The sequence below is a fragment of the Athene cunicularia genome (assembly GCF_003259725.1).
Source record: "Athene cunicularia isolate RWA chromosome 7 unlocalized genomic scaffold, athCun1 chr7_part1, whole genome shotgun sequence".
Classification (NCBI taxonomy): Eukaryota; Metazoa; Chordata; class Aves; order Strigiformes; family Strigidae; genus Athene; species Athene cunicularia.
The window spans coordinates 26,275,374-26,296,296 of record NW_020799107.1 but is presented as its reverse complement, the minus strand read 5'-3'; the positions used below and the strand labels follow the sequence as shown (position 1 = coordinate 26,296,296).

Sequence of the window (20,923 nt, the reverse complement as noted above, 5' to 3'; positions counted from 1 at the left end):
CACTGCCATTCTGTTGGGATAGGTCACTGAGGGCTATGACTGATATTTTGTCTTCAAATTGATGATGATTTTGTGATTCCCCTGAATGCTGTTGGAATTCCACAATATACAATGTTGAGTTTAGGAAAAAACCTCAGTTATTGTCCTCTTTTTAGAAGACTTCATAATAAAGTAGTTTTTCAGGAGTTGGTTGGCAGAAGCTCAGCTCTTCCTATGAGAAGATTGATACGTAGCTGGTGGCAGTAATTAGTTACTGTCCTCCTGTCAATCAGAGTGCTCAGACTTGAAGCAAAGCATTGGAAGGAGAATTGTGAAAACACCAAAAATTTGAAGGCACCCAGATGATAAAGTGATGCTGTAAAAGCACACGGGATTTTTAAAAATTAAGTGGGTTTTCTGGTTTTGTTTTACAAAAAAGTGGCTTAAACTGAAGTACACCACAGCTTTGCTAGTAAATTTTTTAAATCATAGTTGCCTTAACTATTAGCTTTATTTAAAATGGATCAAGTAATAGTTGAAAAATATCAGCATAATTATTGTATTTACCTTGCATTTATCTTTACTTAGCTAAAGAATACATATTGATTCTGAAAAATAATAGATCTTACTACTATTTTTATCCCATAGTGCATGTAGGATATGGATTCCTAGTAATACAATGTCTTTTGCAAGAGCAAAACAGTAGAAAAAATATATTGTATACAGAAAAAGTATATTTATACTTATATGTATATACACCATTTGGTTCATATGTTTTGGGTGCTTTCTTTCAGAAAAGGGACCAACATGATGCAACAGGGAATAACCAGTCCTGCAGCTGGTTGTCAGCTCTACTTGCTCAGGTTTTTCTGACCGTGGTTCAAAGCGTTAAGCTGTAGAAAGAATGCATCTTTTTTTTTGCATTCAGTCAAGCTATTATTTTCCTGTCACAGCGTGAAGTCATGTAGTCATGCCTGACCTGGCATAGGAAGCTCATTCTGGAGGCATAGATGCAGCATATAAATTATTTCCAAAAAAACGTGGTTGACTGAAATTACTGAAGAATGGGGGGGTGAGGAGGAAGGTCATGCTGTTAGTCGAATGTAAATGTTTGATAAGCTGCTTTAAAATGCGATTATGTTTCTTATTTTTAGTCAAGTACTGTAACTGACTAGTACTTCTGAGTAGAAGTAGCTGATGGTGGTATAAACAATTAATTTCAAAAATTTCATCAACTAGATAGATCTTAATGTAATAGCTTTTGAATTCTCAAGGATTCATGTTACCAGTGTTGAACAAAGTGTTCTGGGTTATGAGTTTCATTGTCCATGTCTTCAGTGACAGGTTGTTTTGAGTCAAAGCAAGCTTCTCCCTTTTCAGGCACAAATGATGCAGAACCTCAGTAAACTTTGAATAAGAAAACACCCTTTTATAATTTGTAGGAGAAAGGGAATTAAATTAAGGACCAGATCATGAAGCTTGCTTATCAAGTCTGAGCAGTTGACAGCAAAAATTTTAAATTGTGTGTATGCAGTATTCATTTTCCTTAGTTTGGATTCATCAGAGTATAAGAGTTCAGCTTTAAAGTTTAGATGCATGGCAGTGGTAAATTAATGAAATGTAGCTTCAGCTGGTATCACATAGACCCTATTGTCTGGGTCAGAGAAAGCTGGAAAAACTTGCAGCTTGGCTTCCATGTGACAGTGCTGCCTCTTGCTGCCCTTTTAAACTTCACACCAAGTTGATCTTGCCTGCTTTCACCTACTCCTGTTCCATTTTCTCTAGTCATAGAGGGTGAAAATTATTTAGTCACAGAAGCAGGACAGAGGTACTAAGACCTTCAACACAAACTGGGCACAGCTTTTAATTCTGTACAGATTAATACTTTGATCTATACTAAATGCTTTTTGAAGGACAGTAAATGGAATGGGAAGTACAGTCTTTCTGGAGTCAGTGATCTGGCCGGGAGGGTGGAGATGATCAAAGGGCTGGAGCTGCTCTGGGAGCCACGTGCTTCACCAGTCGCTCAGTTCAGGTGAGAAAGGTATCTTGTGCAACCTAGGAAATTGCTCAATTCAGCAAAGTTTCTCAGCAAGCACAGAAGATTAGGAAAAATAGAGAAACTTGACAGATATGAACAGGATAGTGTTAACTTGCTCTGATTTACTATTCTAAAGAAGCAGCAGTCAATGTTGCAAGGGAGAGTCATTAATACTATAGTGTTTATTCTACACTGAATTCCAAATAGAAAGTTAATCTGATTCTTTCTTTGTAAACAGCAATTACTTGGCAAATGTTTGTCTTTTGGTTTCACAAGACAGCTTTAACTGAAATAACTTGTCACTGCTGAAAAAAGGGGCTTGTTTCTCATTCTCCTTATCTCCTCCCCACTTCTGCTTTTCTTTGGTGTTTACTTATCTTTTCAGAAGTCCAGACAGAAATGAAATAGCTTTTTTTCAATTGCACTAACAAATGTTATGAACACAAACTTGGATCCCAGAGTTACTTACTGAAAAACCTGAACTTCGAAGTATATTTCAATCAATTACATTTGGGACAATATTTGTATGTACTTCGTAATACCTAAGCTAACGCAGTAAGCATCTAATATGCTGTAAATTAAGGGAATTCCTTCATCTTCCCTGTTACAGAACCACAGCTGCAGATTTTTTTTTTTTTCCCCCAAGGGTGAAAAGGTACTGATTGCACAGTTAGGGGATTTTCTACAGACATTTCTACTGAGGTGCACCATTGTTAGCAGAGATACTTGGTGACTGTGAGCACAAGCTTTGTAATGGCACTTCTGGGTTTGGAGGGAGGTGGAGGTAAAGTAGGGTGCCATTAGGAGTAGCTGAGGGCAAGGCAGCCAGAGTGGGCCTGTCAGTGGAAAAGTTTGGGAGCTACTAGTAAGGATTCCAACTTCTCATTGACCAACACCTTCTCCCCATGTTTGCCACATGCAATTGGAAACTAAAGTTAACTATAGATGCTAATTTCAAATGAAGAAGTGTTTGACCAGGGTGTAACCACCTTCGTTTTGTGTTTTGCCCTAGACTTCACTGAAGAATTTCTGAGGTTGTGGGCAAACACAGATGATGGGTGGCTGTGGTAGTGAAAGATGTTACTGCATCAGCCAGGGCTGCAGGAAATTTTAGGTTGCTTCCTAAATTACCTGAGGGGAAAATCAGCAGGGGTAACAGGTCATGTTGGTTATAGTATAATTGCGGTTATATAGGCACTATTTACAGGCCTACATATATTTGTTGCTTATAAAGGAAAGCTGGGACAGCAATGGCCTTTGCAGCCTTCAGGGCTTTAAGCAGTTTCCTTGCAGTTACTTATCCATAACGATTTCACATGAAATATATGCTAGCAATTAAGCTGGATGGTCTATCATAAAGTCTAAAGGTTTACTTTGAACTGAGACATTAAAATGAATGCCTTCTGAATCCTAATTCTTTGTCATACTACTTTAAGTTATGGTATGGTAGGAGATCTTTGACTAGCAGTAAATGCTTTTCTGCTTAAACTAAACAAAATGTGATGCTAATCTTATTTTATAAGTAAATTAAATACAGCTCACTGAAAAATAAACTTAGACATTAATGGTACTGGTATCAGGTTGGTGCTGAAAGATGTTTAAAAAATGCATAATCTTTAACATTGATAAATTTGCTGAGAATCCAGATATTTAACATTTTTAGTGTTGCAGAGGGTAGGAAAAAAGTATTTTTCAGGACAGTTATATGCCTGTTGCTGTCTGGGATATCTAAAGAGGGATTAAGGGTTTCTTTGTATTTATGCCCTGCTTGATGTCTCCTTATCTTAGATTTTTTTTCTCTCTTTCAGATGGCTTGTTATTGCAGTTGGTCTAGTTCGAGCATACCTGGCTAAAGGTAGCTACCATAGCCTTTATTATTCAATAGAAAAGCCCCTGAAATTCTTCCAAACTGGAGCTTTGCTTGAGGTAGGTATAGTTGTCTTCCCTAGTACAACTAATATTTGTGTGTTTTGTTTAGGAGAAATAAGGCAGCCTTTGTTGAACAGTGCTTTCTAGGTACCTGATTTTTCATTAGCATTTTTAGAGTGATTTGAAGGTAAATGTAAGAAATAAGCCTCTCACAAATGTTGGATTTTTATTCTAGCAAGTGGTGAGGGAGTTTACTGTCTGCTATTTAGCTTGGACAGCAGAGCTAAATTTTAAACTTAATCTTTGAAATACAAATATTGAATCTTAAGCTCTTGTGATAGAACTAAATGTTTCAGAATTGCTTCATTTGAAATGGTAGTGATTTGAATTTTTCTTTTTGTTCTAGATTCTGCACTGTGCATTTGGTAAGCTTGCAAATTTTCAGTTTTATTATTTTTATAGAAGACTGAAGTTTTAGCACTATATTAGCATGAAAAATGTTATGGTCTGTGAATTGCCAGATTTAATTTTTGCATAACAAACTAATTTTTGCTTGAAGTACATTCCAGTGTTTTACTAAATAATTTGACAAGTTAAATCACAACAAGGAAAACAGTGTCACAGGTTTTCAATTACTTGACATTGTGTTTCAATCTAGATTCTTCCAGTGCTACAAACCTTAGAGCAGTTTATAAATGTTGTATGGTAGATCGTTACTCTAAATCTCTACATCCTATAATCTTCTGTACCAAGCTGTCTTTCTTCAAAATATTTCTAGCTGGAAGTAATTTAAAATCCAATAAAAAAACCCACTTCAATCACTAGAACTTTGCCCACATCCATAGAGCATAGGTACATGTTGTAAAATTAGGAAGGGGTAACCACTCTTTAACCCCAATTCGGCTGTGCTTTAATGGAGCTGTTTGGGAGAGTAAGAATTACACAAAACCTAATTCTTGCTAGCCTGTACTGTGAGGCTTGTTTGTTAGCGTGATAGCAGGAGTTCAATTATGTATATACGTGGCCTAGTGTCAGTAGCAGTGTTGTGGTTCAGTCAACCTGAAGAGCCTCATGTCTGAGTGACAGGACTGCATCTTGTCTGGTTTGTTAGTTGTCATGAGTAGTGAACGTTTGGATGTTTTGTTCATAGAATAGATGATGTGTCGCAATCTCTGCAAGATCAAAGCCAATATGCTATAAAAGGGAGCAGTGCCTGTCTGCATAAATATGCTTAACAGATTTTTCTAAACAATCCAGTCTTCAAAGAGTCAGTCTTATGTCAGGTAGCTGATCTTGTAGTTTTAAATATAAGTGTTTGAACCCCTATCTGAATGTTTGCTAGCCACTTTTAAAGACTAAGATGGCATTGAGATTCCTAAAGCTGCAGCTACAAACTTGCTGTTTGCCACATGTTGTATAGTCTACATACTGGAGGGTGTATTAGATTGTAGGTTCATATTGGATTACTGTTTAAATTTTTTTTTTTTTTGAATAACCAAATATGGTAGTTGGAAAACTTTAAAATTGTACACATAAATTGGTCAGCAGAGGGCAGTCTAATTCTGTATTTGATAAAGTAGTTCTGACCTTTTGGAATAATTCAGTTACTCTGAAAATGTTATATTCTAAAGGGCAGTTTGTAGACTGTTGCACAGATCATCCCAAGAAATGAATTATCATATTCCTCAAATTAATGTAAAAGCTTCTCAGAGTAAACGATATGTATCATATAGTTGCCTCTGCTGCAAAGGCAATCCTTTGAATACTGTTTTATTTTCCTAAATCTCAATTAGTGTGTTTTTACCACAATAAACCATACTTACTTTTTTAAAAATTTATAAAAAAATTAGTAATATGAAATTTTTGAAGTCGTATCTAACAAGTATACTGCAAGAGGGACAAATTAAATGTCAGAACACTGGGCAAAATACTTGCAGATAAAATGCCAGTATACTGTCCTAAATCTATAGTGTTCTACTGTTTTCTTAAGCTAAACTTGTATGCAGATGCCAATGTTTACTAGTACTAAATCTAAGAAGTGTTAAAAAATTTGAGTATTTTTTCTTCACGCTTTAGAGTATATGTCCATACACATCAGTGAATAGCAGAATTTCCTGCGTTTCACCTTCCAAGCTGGTGCAGAACAGCAAACAAGATGACTGTACCAGCCTGTCTTTGTGCAAAGCTAATAATCCTGGCTCAGCTGATTTGAGGTGTGGATCCATTTAGCCCATGTTATCCATGGTTGCACAATTTAATATTAGTGAAGGGAGCCATTAGTGGAATGTTGTAGCATTTTATACCATTATAATTCTATCTTTTTGCTTTCCCTAACTAAGTTTTTTTTTTTATGAAAAACCCATTTATTTTATTATAACTGCCCATGGATTTTTTTTTCTGTTAATGGAAGCATTTGTCAGCTAAATAAAGTGAGGGCTTTTTGTACAGCTGGATACACTGCTGCTGTCTACTATAGTCCTTCTGACTCCGGTAAAAGTTTCTATGCAAGGAGAAACAGGAAGCTTGCAGATTCCTTTGCCCCTGCTAAACTAATTGCTGTAACTAGAGCTGTAATTCTCTGTCAATAGAGGAGCTTGTCTGTGACAGATGGCTGTGTGTATCAGCATAACTTTTCTCTCCACATCTTTTCAGTGGAATCTGAAATGTTAGCATCTGTGAAGCAAGTTCTTCAAAATAGGAAGATTGATGGGGGAATGTCTCTATCAAGCATGGTTGAGAACAGAACTTTGGCATGTGGCAAAGATTTTAAAAAAAAAGGTGGAGGAGAGCTGTGTATGAAGAGAGGCGGTAACATAGCCCAGAGACCAAGAGGAGAGACTGAAGGACAAGCAAATCCAAAGTGAGCATGCATTCCTTGACTTGTGTAGCAGACAGAACCTAAGTCTATGAATGGCATTGATAGCATGGAAGAGCTTCTGCCTGGAGGAACTTGGTATGGAAAGAGTTGATAGGAGCCACCAAATTGAGAAGCAATAGTAGTACAGGGAGTTTGTGAAGGGGGATGGGGAAAAGCAGGGAGGCTTTGGTGAGTACAGGCCCAATCTACAGCATCACTACAGTGCCGGTGATCCTGCCATAGCGATGCTTACCACTAACCCTCTGGTAAGCCAAAGTCATCACTGGTTGACCTTGCTTTAATCTGTTTAGGAGGGATACGAGGTCTCCACCTGTAAGCTGTGCATCCAGCCTGTTCTCAGTTGGTTACTCCCTGGGAGAGAGGTAGCACTTGGGAGTTGGAGGATTTCCAGCTGGAGGTGGGAGGCTTAGTCCAGGATCTGGAAGAGGTTTGGGCATGGCTTGCTTGCTGCTTGGTTCTGGACCTGAGCTGAGCCCTCTGTCAAGCACTCGTCTAGCACGTGTAGTGTTGTATAAGTGGTGACAGATGTTTTTAAAAATACCAAGTTTAGAATTGACTGTCAGGTACCTTTTCAGTGCAATGAGTAAATAATTAGAGGCAAGTAAAGTTTACATAAATTGTAGCTGGTGAGTCACTTATTTTGATCTCCTGTTTTTGGCATAGATTGGCATTGTCTTGGCTATAATAAAAAACCTTGTTTGTCTAACTTGAGATAATCTTGGATGGTTCCTACACAGTCGTTTTGGCTTATTTATAGATTCCTTTGCAAGAACATTAGGTTATCTTGCTTAGGAAGGGATGATCTAAATTGCAGAAAAGGTCTGTTATATCTTAGGAGTAATCCTTTAATGAGTACAGATCATGGAGTTTTATAGCACCCCCTTTTGTGTTGTCTGAGTCACAGACGACAATTCTGGCCTGAGGTTTTACAACAGAAATTAGATTACAAACAATATGTGATGAAACTGAAGAGAGATATGTATGTATGATTTTTTTTTTCTTTGAAAGAATTCTAACAATGGCTGTGTAACGGAAAATAATTCTAGTGAAACTTGGTTTTAGCTTTTTTCCTCTTCTACTTTCTAGTTTGGTCTTTACATATTTCTGAGGCTGTTGTGTTGCTTGCTGTGATTTGCATTAGTTTTAGAATCAATTTTTATTGTATTTTAGGAGCCGCAACTGCTCTTGCATTTGTCTTCATCATTTTATTGGAAGAAAATAAAACTTTGTGCTGTGAAGTTGAGAAATTTTCTGTAACTTGCAGTCTGAAAGTATTCCTGCTCTGTTGGACCTGGGTGTGTAGGATTCTTTCAGTGACAGTTTAATCAGCATCTTAGAACTTGCTTAGAAGAACCAGTGAAATCTGTTTCTTTGAGAAAAACTTAAAATTGCTTCTGTACCTACCAATGCATCAGCTATTTCTTTGGTTTTGTTTTGTATTTTTAAAAAGTTGTATTCCCAGGAAGGAGTTATAAACTGTATCTATCAGAATATGGGCTAGATCAGTGTTTCTTCAAAGTAGTTACGCTTCTTGCTTGCTGTTTTTTGGGATATACTCTACAAAACTTCTTTATTGTTTTTACCTTTTAAATCACTGTATTGAAGGGTATCTTGGATATTTTAATCAAACAGGGTTTATTTGAAAGACTGTATCCCAAAAGCTATTTGATTGAAGTTATTTTATCATGTGAGCTGATTTGTGTATTAAGGAATGTGCTGTGGTTGCAAAAAGACCATTTACTTTTATTTGCATTTTGATGCATAAAGTCTTGACAGGGGATTGCATTACATTAGGCTGTGTAGACACACCAGAGGACAGACTTCATACTCTCAAATTAACAAAATTAAATGTTTTCCTTCCAAAAAATTTCAAATAACTGGACTGGCTTATCTGTGGTTTATTTCCCCACCCCAACAGTCAGGAATATTTACTAATTGCAAAATATCTTCCAGGCATTGTTCCTTCTTCTGTTGTTCTGACTGCTTTCCAAGTGATGTCAAGGGTCTTCCTGACGTGGGCAGTAACACATAGTGTAAAAGAGGTAAGTTAAGCTACAAAATAGATCGAAAAACTAATGACCCATGCTGAAAAGCAAGTGTTGATCACTGTGTTATTTACCTTAAAATGACTTCTGTTTGTATCACCACCTCTGAAATTGTTCATGTGAATTTCTTTGGATCAAAAGAAATAAAAATAAATCTGACATCATCTTTTCTTGATGATCAAATAGACTGAAGACATCTAGCTCCTGAATAGATTCTGCAGTCCTTACTGAAAGTTAAAAGATGTTCCAGTGTGTAATATGGAACCCAGAATTTGGGACAGTGTTCCAGTATTGATCTCACTAATGCCATAATTAATAGAAAAACCTCCTCACTGCCCCCTCTTCCATACACAGTTTGCTTTCTTTGCCATGGCATGTGGAAGCTCCCCCTCAACTGTGCACAACAGTGCCTGGATGTTCTCTTTTATCTCTCTCCAGGATAATCTTCCCTCTGTGCTTCATCTATTTTTCTTATATTTAAGCATAGGTGGGTTTGGGGGCATGTGTGTTTTTTCTCATTACTTACCACACCAAATATTGCTGTACTTCACACAAATCTCTGCAGAATCTTTTGGAAGCAATCTTATTTTAAAATTACTCCTGACAGCTATTTAAAAATCTAAGCACACTTTAATTGATACAGATCATCTGAATACCTTGTGGTAGCCCAGGTACACCTCATCTGTGCTGTTACTTTAGCCAATGAATCTTACTGGGTTTCTTCTCATTAAAGAAGGAAATTAATCTTGATGCCAGTGTCAGCAGGGTTGCCTGAAATAAGTGATGGTCATCTAGTGTCATTATATGCATAAGATCTTTTGTGATGATATGGAGAATGTCTGAAGGAGCTGGCCTCATTACCAAGTCTTCAGGGAAGCTGCTTCCTCTGTCTTACTGCAAACCTGTTAGCAGAGTGTCCATCCGCATCTAGGGTATCATAAGTCACTGTAGTAATTAACAGCTTTTCCTGATATTATGATGCTTGTTCATGTGGAGCTTTAGTTTCAAGGTATTTAAAGTGGAGGAATGTTATTTTTTTCAGTAAACTCAAAATCTTCTAGATACTTATATCCTGGATTTGACTTTTGATGCAAATATGTATTCTAGTCACTCTTAATTCATTAGAGATAAATACTAGATTTTTTTGGGGAAAAAAAAAAGTAATCCCAAGACATTAGGTTTTAGACACACGTATAAAATATTTTAAAAGAAATATGCCTGTAGTTTTGCTTGCTACCTGTGTAATGTTGGAGTATCTGGTGCTCCATAAAGAACAAAGATAATCTGCTGTTATGAATTGCCTTCTGGTTTTTAAGTAACCTAAATCTTAAAGGTTGGATTGCATGGATTAGAATTATTCCATCTGTTGTCTGTTAGACATCAAAGGGAAGCCTGTAAAATTATTGTGGGTTAGGTTTCTTGAAACTTATGCCCACATTCTCACCAAAGAAAATCAGCAAAATGGGAGAAAATGTGAGCAACAAGTCCAGCCTAACATTCAGTTTTTAACAGGGATTTTTTTTTAATAAGGATTCTTTCAGCAATATGACTTGTGTTTTTTTCCTCACATTTGTGTGGTCTTTTGGTAAAAGTCTTGTGAGAGATTGTATTATGTGTTACCTTTTTGAATGTCTTAGAAAGTGGGCATAAGAATGGTAAGGATGCGGAATCTTGTGATGAGTTTTTCACCTGTGATTTAGAGAAAATAAATCATATGAAGAGGCTGTATTCTGACCCCTCCCCTTCCCCCCAACCAGAGAGCATGCAGCCTCACCTGGGGAGATGTACTGAAAGTGTCACAAGTGTTCTACTTTTTCTAAAGGGCTGTCTGCACAAGTGAGCTCCATGGTGAAGTCCAGGATTAAATTCTCACACAGCTTTATGGAACTTGTAAGCTATGCAGTTGCATGATGAGGTTCTTGTAAAATAAAACGCAGTTTTCCTCTTTAACTTTTTGAGTGAGACTTGTTCAGTATCTTGCTTTTCCAGACTGTTTTCATATATAATATAAAAGAAGAAACATCTGTATTGCATCCCTCCTTTCTGTCAGAATACACTTCTAGATATGTGATGTGATTTGAAGCATGCTTCTTGCCACTAACATGTTTGTGCTTTTTGTTGAATTTAGTGCTGATGTGTTGTTAAATTCAATATGAAATATTTATAATAAATGTTAAAGCATGGCAAATGTTAAAGCATTGCATACTTCTTTGGGTAGCAATGAGATTCCCCTTACCTCCACCGTATGAGGAGCTGTTAGCTTAGTGGAGGAGGGCCTGGCATGTAATACAGTACTTGTAATTGTTCTGTCATTACATCGGAAAGGGATTTGGTGAATTTTACTGTTTCTCCTACAAAGGAGGGAAGAGAATGAACAGACTGGTGTGAAGAGCTAGAAGAAAGTAGAGGCATAGGAGAACAGAAGGTGTCCTTCAGTTCAAAGTTGTCTTTTTGGATTTGTCTGAACAATGAGATAATTTGGTGACATGATGACAGACCTTCGTAGAGTTCTGTTCTGAGAGATAATTTTGCACTCAGTTCTGATGGGCAATTAAAGAATGGTGTCAGCAGTGATTAATGCTTATCCAGTTGGGTTCAGTTACAGATAAGTTGCAAATAAGTATAGTATCTATTTAGAGGAACCCTTCTAGAACAGTCAGTCAGAAGGGGTGGTATCAAGATGACATGCACAGCATATCGAGCTGGTAATTAAGACTCTAGTATCTGCAGTTGTGAATTGACATCTTCAATCAGTAGTAAAGCATACTAAAAGAAGGAAGAGCATCTTGTTTTATGATATTTAAGACTTAAGTTGTAGTAAGAGAAGTCCATGCTGGGAAAGTTCAGAATTCTACATTGGCAAGTGCAGTTGAAAAGCCTAATTCATCACTGCTTTACATCTGTGAAAATTTGGAATAATACTGTATAACACAAATGTCTGTCAGGCCCTTTGTGCCTACTGTGAAGTTTCCACTATTTTTTTTCCTATAATGTAGCAGAGAACCAGCACTCTGGAGGGAGATGTGCTGTTTCATCATTATGGTTGCATAGTGCTGCTGGTTTTACTCTTCTGCACTGGATTGCTTAATTATGTGTTTAGCTGAAGTTTTCTGCAAATAATTTGTCAAACTGTTACTCTTAATGTGGAGAAATCTATAGAATTTTCCTTTTCATGCATAAGGAGAACAGTAAAAAACCTCTCAGGCTTTATTTTGTCAATTCCAAATTACCATCTTTACATCTTAAAAGGTTGTGTGTTCTCTTCTGTTTTAACAAATGTCTGATATTCATAGTAATGAAGAAAAGCTAAAATATATTCAGGACCCTCCTTGATGATAAATTGATTTGAAACACATGTCAAAAAGTTGTGCCTGTGGTATGACTGACCCTTATTAAGGCAGTTGGACAAATAAGTTGTAAAGTGTAAAATGTGCTTTGACTTTGTCTCACATCTCCTTCAAAGACTGGCATGAAAAGGTAGAGGAGGAGAAATTGAGTTCTGAGGCAGTATTGTCTTAATGGTTTATTAAGGGTCCACTGTTTATTTCCCTTATCCTCAACTTGGAAGAGGAACAATACAACTGCAACATTAGCAGTGCCTAAATGGCTAAGACTCTTGAGAGACTCTTTCGTAAATCAGTTCCCAGGGGTTTGATAATGTGCATCTCAGACATCTTTATTTGAAATAATGGAAAGTTGTCCTCAAAAATATGTTCTAATAGTGATAGACTTCTGACAGATCTGTTAGTGTGTAAGAAACATACTTTTTTAATGATGAGTCATGGAATGTAGTTAAAATAGGATGATAAAACACACAGTAGTCTTCTGTTCCTTACTGCACAGAATGTAACCATTTGCAAACTGCATAGGTCACTTTTATATGAAAACTACCACTAACTTCTAGTATTGCTTCAGTAAATAGGGACTCTTTAAGTGATTCTTTAGTCACCTGATAGTGATTCTTTAAGTGACCTTAACGGGGTGGGGTGTTGTGCGTGTGTGTGTCTTATAATGGTGTGAGCTGTTTTCCTAAATTCTAAACACAGTTCTAATATTAGATGGGAAAGGCTACACCTGTGAAGGCAGTGTTACAGAACTCCTGTGGTAGAACTGGGTTGTAACTGCCAGATGTTCTACTTCTACATATATTGTTCACTGTTAGCCTCACAGTTTCTTATCCTTGCTCATCCTTGGGTGCTACTTCAAGCTACAGATTTTTGTTTGTTGATTTTATTGACTTCCTTAGCTAACGAGAGAAGTGAAGTTTCAGGGTGCAGGTGGATGCCTATAACTGATAGGCTTAGATGAGCTCAGTAAGCTGCTACTCCTGATTTGACCAGAAGATGCAGCTCTGGCGTGCTTGTGAAGCATGTTGTTCCCTGGGAACAGCATCATCTGTGAAGTGCTGTTAACCTGTTAACCTTTCCAGGCTGAGAACGAAGTCACGCTTATAAAAGCAGGCCCCAATCAGAATTAGGATTCTGTAGCAAAGTAAAAATAAATTTGGTCTCTTCTCTGAAAATCTTTGGATTTAGTTCTTTTATGCTGATGTAAGGGAGATTAATATATAAATTATCAAGAGTTTAATGTGGAAAAAGGACAAGGTGCATTTCCTGTAAAATGCAGTGAAAGTGACTTGAAATGCTATATGCAGTAGAATATAGATTAAAAGCAGCTCTACATTCCAGGATATCCCAGAATTTCTATATAAATCTTTCTGGGTTTTGTACTCTGTAAGGGAAAGCTTTTTATGGGTAATCTTCATGAGTGTTTTATGCACAAATATGTGATCAGTCCCCTTCTATTAATAGATTTGATGACCCATATATTTTCTTGTTCCTTTTTTCATTTGTACGTGTATTCTGACCAAGATGAATAGTGTGTACCACCCACACCTACTGACTTCCTTTTCCCTTTTTTCAAGAGTTAGAGGAAAAAAGAGAATGTGGGCTGTTGTGGTTGAGCTTTTTATTCCCATGGTCCATCAAATTTGGGCTCAAGGTACTCATACAGCTGAGAATTCTGAGGGGGAAGGGCTGCATAAAAATCATGTTTGTGCTCTCAAGAGTTTGTAGTGGGGGTATGTGACCCTATTTCATCACTGTTACTCCATCTGAAACGTAAACATCATAATTATGCCTTCAAATCTGATAATTCATGTAAAATACATGCTTTTGAAAATTAACCTTAAATATGAAGGGAGTAAAAGCTGGCTCAGTGATGTGTGTCTGAAATAAAAGCTCTAAGAGGTGTAAAGCAGTGAAACGTAATAATGCCTTGAGTATAACATTAGAGGAACCATGCTACATACAGTAAGCAGGAGCAATGGGCAGTGAAGCAGGTAGTTGTCAGGCTTACCTGAGGTGAGATAAGCTGAGCTTCTGTTTCTTCTCTCCTCCCAACTTATGTCCTGGTGTTAGCTGTTTAGCTGCTGCTCAAAATTTAAGACCCAGTTTCTCATCTGTAGGGAGAGGAAAACAGTGCTTCTACTCAGAAGTAGCATGGACTAGGGTCAGAATATAAAGTATAAACCAGATACCAAGTTTTAGACTAATGTGTTAGCATTGTTTCTGCTTGCTGCACTAGGAAGTAGTTATAGGACTGCAATAGAAGCTGGTACTGTATAGGAATGGGAAGAGTTACAAGTTGTTCTTGGCATTTCAGGGATTTCTTGTGCTGACTTACCTTGTACAGAATGGGAGATCTTATCTTTCCTGATCACCAAGCAGAGCTATTCTTAGGCAACTAGAAAAATACGGAGCGTGATAAGAAGGGTTTTTTACTGTTGTTACAAACGTTGCTTTTAAGCTCATTCTTGGAGTCTAATCTCTAAAATGATGCAGTAAAGCAACCCATGGGAATTGATTTCTTTGAGCTTTTCTTAGATCTGGTGAGTAATTAGTAACACTTGAATTCATACTGAGCTGCTTTTCTTTCTTACAGGTACAAACTGAAGATAGCGTCCTGTTGTTTGTAGTGGCCTGGACAATCACTGAGATAATCCGTTATTCTTTTTATACATTTAGCTTGTTAAACCATCTCCCTTATCTCATCAAATGGGCCAGGTAGGTGGCATAATAGAAATCATAGCCTTAAAGCACTGATTTGACAGAGGTAGTTATCTTGTAAAATAACTGCAGTACAAAAAAATTAGAACATTTATTACATTATAAACTGAAAGAGTAGTTTGTCAAAACTCAGTCTCATTTACAAAGTGATAGTGTTTGTCAGAAACTGACATTTAACATTAAGGGTTAACAGTAAGTAAACTGACATTTAACAGTAACCCTTGAATGCAAGGGTTGTACTTCAAAGTCTGTAAACTCATTGATTAATATCAACTGTTTGCCCCATTTTAAGTAATATAATGATGTCTACCAGAGTTTGGAAATCAAAGCAACAAAGTGTGTAGGGGAGAATAGTTTAAAGATAGTTTTTAGATTCTCAAAGGCAGTCTTTAAATAATTAAAACCTATTGCTGATTTCAATACTTATCTTGCAATAATGTTCATACCTTGCCATGCTCTAATCAAGTAAGAGCTAAGGGAGATAAATACTGAGTTGAGAATTTAAAATTTGAATATCCATAATAGCACTTAACAAGTACTTTGTCAAGTTTGTCATAACTTTTAATCCTTTCCATAACTGTTTTGTTCTAGGTACACTTTGTTTATAGTATTGTATCCAATGGGAGTTTCAGGCGAATTACTCACAATATATGCTGCATTACCCTTCGTCAGGCAGTCTGGCTTGTATTCCATTAGTTTACCCAACAAGTACAATTTTTCTTTTGACTACTATACATTCCTGATCCTGGTTATGATCTCTTACATTCCAAGTAAGTATGAGTTTGTTAGGTTTTCTTAATATTAAAAGCTGTAACAGGAAAAGCTAATGACTGTGGGATTAACAGACATATAACTAGTTTTGCAAAATTAATTTTGACAATTATCTAAAGAAAAAAAAAAAGTCAGAGTTAAAACTGCAGGGATTGCCCCCCCCCCCCCTTCTAGGAGAACAAAGTTCAAAACAACTTCTTAAAATTCAGTGCTTTATCAAGAAGATAAACACCATTGGCTTTGCATGAGTGGGTAGGGAACCATTTCCGCTGAGTTAAGTTGAATTGACATAATCTCTGGTTGATGTTTCTGTATATGGAATGGAGATTTGTCTTTGCTGCTTTGAAATGGGGAGTAGGAACACAGAAGCCTTTAGCAAATTTAAATGTGAAAATAAAGTCTAACATGCAGAATAATGTAGTGATGGTGTTGCTGCTGTTAGCTATCTGCAGCTGTCTCTATAAACCTCATTGTTTATGCCAAATGATAAACCATATTCAAAGGTTTAAATTTTAGTGGTGTGCCTGTCTCTGTAACAAGCACTTAATGCTTTCAGGGAACCATCTTGTAATTCTGACATCAAGGTTCCATAAGTTTTTGGGGTTTTTTTTCTGGCTGTTCTTTTAAAAAAAAATATATCTATTTTCGTGCATTTGTTTCTCCTCGTCCCCCTCCAAAAATGGTGATGTTATTAACTCCAAGCAGCCATATTAGTATCTTTTGTTTTAGTCAAAATAACCACAAGTATTAATTACTTGTGCTGTAGCTAGATCATAGCTGACAGGCCATGTGGGAGGGAACCCACATTGAACCCAAGTAAAAATTTTATTTCAGTTTCTCCATTAAAATTGCTGTCTCTTAAATGAGGTATTTTCTGTAATCTGTTATCATTTGCTGAATGTGTAACAGGAATGCAGTTTTTCTCTTATTTCCTGATTATTTTTTTTCAATTCTTACTTTGAATTGATCTCTGAGAACCAGCTGCTTGGAGCCTTTTCATTCCAGGTGCCTTTTCACATGAAGGAATTCTTGTGCTATTTCTGAGATACAAGGAATATTCCCTGTTCACAAAGGTTTAGCATCTCATGGCAGTTTTAGCTTTTGTTGTTTATGTATGTATGTTTTCCATGCTCTTCGCAGAAGTTGTTCTGCAAACATACTATGTAATGTAGTCCTAGAAATAGGAAGAGCTGTGTGTGGAGGATAAAGAGAAGAGATGAAAGAGGCACCAATTTGTATGAAGTTCTTTAGATCCTGAAAATGTGACACTAGAATTAAAAGAAATTAAATCTGGAAATTTCATTCTTTTGGAAAGACACTTTCCTCCCTGCACTGTATTTTCTTTCTATATGTGTGTGCAGTTCAGGAAACTTTTGACATCCTGCTTGTATATGCAGAGTTAAATAAGGCATTTTGCATGTAATTAAAAATGTGATTGATCTAGCAAAAAATAAATAGTACCTGAAGCCTAAGAACAATATCACTTTCTCTAAAGAGTAAAAGGAAATAGGTGACTTGAGCAGAAAGCAGGTAAGTGTGTTTTCTTTCAATAGAGAATTGGTGACCTTGAGCATGTGACTGTGCATCTTACATTGACATGTAAGCCTCACTTCATACTTCATTTACTTAAGTCCGTTTTCTCTTCAGTCTTTCCTCAGCTGTATTTTCATATGCTACATCAGAGGCGAAAGGTACTCTCCCACACTGAAGAACACAAGAAGTCGGAGTAATTCCAACTCTTTTTCAGAACTTTTCAAACATCAGAATGCTGCAGATTTTCAATACCCAGCACATTTGTAAAGAATATACCAAGATAAAATGTCAGAGGTAAAAGACCAATAATTTAGCAAGAATAACCAATAATTCTGATTTCACTGAAATTCCACGATGTAAAACATTGAAATAAGTTTCAGCTTGCAGTGCGTCAGAAAACTTTTGAACTTTATATGGCTTGGCAGTTAGCCTTTTCCTTAAATGATGTGCTAAATGGTTTTCATTTATTTCTAAATGCCTGGAGGTTGCAGTTCAAGTGATGAAGTTGTACCCACTAAATGCTTGAATTGGGATTATATTACTGATAACTTTTTAAAGTGCTTGACTGCATGCCAGAAACTGTATGTATTGCTGTGAAAGCAAACAGTATGCCTGGAATATTTCAGGATTTTGTCAGAGACTCCAGTGGAGAATGTAATCTGGGCAAAGTGGTGAATTTAGAAAGGTAGGTTATGTATTTAAAAGGTGATGGGAACAAGAACAGGAAACCAATTATGGGAAATGAGGGGAATGTAGTTCTTTAGGAATTTAAACAGTAGAGTATCTGACCTGTTCAGAGAGTGTGTTCTCTGAAGATCTTGTTTAAACTGATTACTCAAATGCTAATGTTAATTCAGAGGCGATAATGCTTATCTGAAATACTAAAACTCCTTTAAGTGCTGCATCCCTTGATACTTTTTAAAATATTTAAAAAAGAATAAATAATACTAACTGTAATACTTCTAGTGATATCAGTAATGAATCTAAAGAATATAAGGAGGCAGGTCACCCAGGAACAGGTGCAGTTCTCACTTTTTTACTTTAAATTATCATCTCTAATCACTGTCCACTATCTCAGTGGTACTCATCTTTGAGTGTTGAGGACTCTGATCTACTGTGGAATCATTTTGAAGGCCTTGTTCCTCAGGACAACTTTTAGAAGTGACTAATGTGTATCACTCTGGCATATCCAAGCAGGCAGTTCCAGACACTCAGTTTCTGAAATGTTGCAAAGTCATAAACTCCTTCTTTGAAAGCAGATTATCTCATGTGTTACATGCTGCTTTTGCAGATTGGACGAGCCTTCCCTCATCTGCTTTTTTAAGAGAGCAGAAGACCACAGAAAGTTAATTTTTTCTAGGTGCTTCCTTTGGGTTCTCAGGCTTCCCTTGGGAAGGTAAAACAGAAAATGAAAGAACTGAGAAAACCTTGTGGTGAGGCAGAAAGCACTAATGCTTTGTGAGCAGTGCCCCAAGTTATGAACAAACTGTTGATTGTGGGCAAGGGGTGAGGAATGGAGCAGGGAAATGAACAGGTACCCAAGTAAAGGCAAAAGGAAATATAGGTTATGGCCTTTGCTCTGTTAGGACTATTCCACTATTGATTCCTATCTTTACCCAGTCAGAGCCAGTAGACACCACAAGGGCTTCTCTGGCTTCCCTCTTGTAACATTGTGATTTAGTGCATAAATGTGCACTATCATGGTACCTGCAATACTAGTGTGGTGCTGTGCCTGCCAGCACCTCCCCCTGGACAGGGCCCATATCTGTGTCCAGTTACCCATGCTTGATGCATTGCAGCTCTCCCTGAATGTAGCCAGTAAGTACTAAGGCCACAGGCTCTCTGTTCAGCCACTTGGAGAGCTGGATTTACAATTTGTTTATGCTTGTCAGAGCTATATTAAAAACAAACCCCTCTCCAAACTGACCAGCTGCATTTTTCAGTAATTTCCTTTGGCTCTGTCAAAGTCTGACTGAATTTTCCTAGCGCTTGGTAACATGTATAACACCTTTCCTGTTCAACACAAACAGGATTAAGCAAGGAGAGGGCAAGAGGGTATGATCTTTGCTTCTATTGTAAACCTTTTGGAGATGGTTATTGGCTCTAATCAAGAAACACTGTGGCTGTATACAATCTCAGATTGGTTTTGCATTCAGCGATGCAACAATTTCAATTCACTGCTTTAGGCTATATGGCACTTTGTTGTAGCGATCTGAGGAATGTTGCATTATACTGAACTGATTGTTCAAAAGTGTAAACTTCCACCTCTGAGCAAAACATCTCCTTTTGCTTATACCTAGTATTAAATGAGTTTGTGTCAGTATTTTTGAAGGATGTCATCTAAAAGATCTAATTCCCCAATGTGCTCAAGTTGCTGGATTGTCAGTGCTCAGCTGCTGAACTTCTCTTGATATCATTTCTGTGCCCAAATAAAAGATTTATTTTCAAATTTGTTGGTCCAATTTGGAGAAGAAAATGACTGTGTAATATTCCTATATGAAACAAACATAGCTCTGTTGATAATAAAGATGATGAGATAGTACAGATCTGTACTATTAGATAGCACTGGCACTGTGGAAAAGCAGAGAGCTGTTAGTAGGGAGAAAGCTTACTGAATAAGCTTTATTAGGGAATATTTAATTGAAAATACTAATTTACCACACAAATGCAAATAAACTACAGCTTTTTAAAAGAAAATAGTTACTTTCCCTTTTAAAAGAAAATCAAATTGCTTTGATAATAAAATCTTATCAGCAAAGTTGATGAAGTTAGATTCTGAAGTATGAACATGCAGTTAGTATGTACAAGAATTCCATCACTTCAGTTTGCAGTGCTTTTTCAAGTTTATTTTCCGTGGAAACACTGGAAGGTGATCTTGAGGAACAACTGTAGTATGATGCCCTAACACAGTTTGGGTTTTTCCCTAATACTGACTTTAGACACATGTGTGGATGTTTTTTCCTCATAAGAGCAGATTTCCCCTCATCTGTCAGTGAAATTGTAACGTGCTTTATTGTGAAGCTTATAATAGAAGCTTTGATTAGCACTTCTTCACAAATCTAGAGGGGTTGTTTTACCCACAGACTATTTACTTGGCTTGCATGTTTTCTATCAGCATCACCAAACTTCTGCAGCAGACATGTTTTCTGCTTTGGTAGTCTTTGGGTTGCGTTCACTGGTTCAGTCGACAGTACTTTCTGTTCTGCCATGCCAGCTTTGTCAAAGTTAGTCATTGCCCTCTAAAAGACCAAGGTTCTTACCAGTGTGTAGTTACAACTGGAATTGTAGAAATGTTCATATTGTAAATTACAGTAAGATGCAGGTTACAGTGCAGGCAAAATGTAATTTTTCACAATGTGATGTTTCTATTAAAGGCTTTTTTATTATTAGTAGAAGGGTTGGCATTTGTGTGGACCAATCTGCAGTGTCATTTTAAAACCTATCTTTCATCTTAGAATTTTCATGAGTATACATCAAATCACACATTTTGATGTATATTTGTCAGTGAAATTTGGGTGAAAACTATATACAGTCATTTTTGTATTTTTTTCTATGTTGTGAAGAATAAAATTGTAATTTTATAAGTCTGATTCACTAAGATTATTATAAGTTAAATGTATTTTTTGTATATTTAGGAATCTGGTATTATCTGGAGCTCTGAAAGATTAAGGATAGACTTTTTATGCATGGTTGGAAGATTTCTACTTGATAATGCAGTGAAATGGTTTGTATGCTAAAA

General features: G+C 36.7%; 1 protein-coding gene across 1 annotated transcript; it reads left to right on the top strand.

Annotated features, from left to right (window-relative positions):
* The first annotated feature begins 1,048 nt into the window (after window positions 1-1,048).
* Window positions 1,049-19,095, top strand: HACD2 (3-hydroxyacyl-CoA dehydratase 2). The gene is made up of 7 exons (XM_026852131.1): window positions 1,049-2,014; window positions 3,829-3,946; window positions 4,296-4,314; window positions 8,721-8,809; window positions 14,756-14,877; window positions 15,472-15,650; window positions 17,299-19,095. The coding sequence occupies exons 1-7, from the start codon at window positions 1,956-1,958 to the stop codon at window positions 17,379-17,381; spliced, it is 669 nt and encodes a 222-aa protein (XP_026707932.1). The 5' UTR covers window positions 1,049-1,955; the 3' UTR covers window positions 17,382-19,095.
* Window positions 19,096-20,923: the final 1,828 nt, after the last annotated feature.

Excerpts from the sequence above, each read along its gene's own strand:
- HACD2 (XM_026852131.1), top strand. The coding sequence starts at position 1,956 with ATGATCAAAGGGCTGGAGCTGCTCTGGGAGCCACGTGCTTCACCAGTC. Across the intron at positions 8,810-14,755 it reads TAACACATAGTGTAAAAGAG|GTACAAACTGAAGATAGCGT; the intron begins GTAAGTTAAGCT and ends TCTTTCTTACAG. Across the intron at positions 14,878-15,471 it reads TATCTCATCAAATGGGCCAG|GTACACTTTGTTTATAGTAT; the intron begins GTAGGTGGCATA and ends GTTTTGTTCTAG.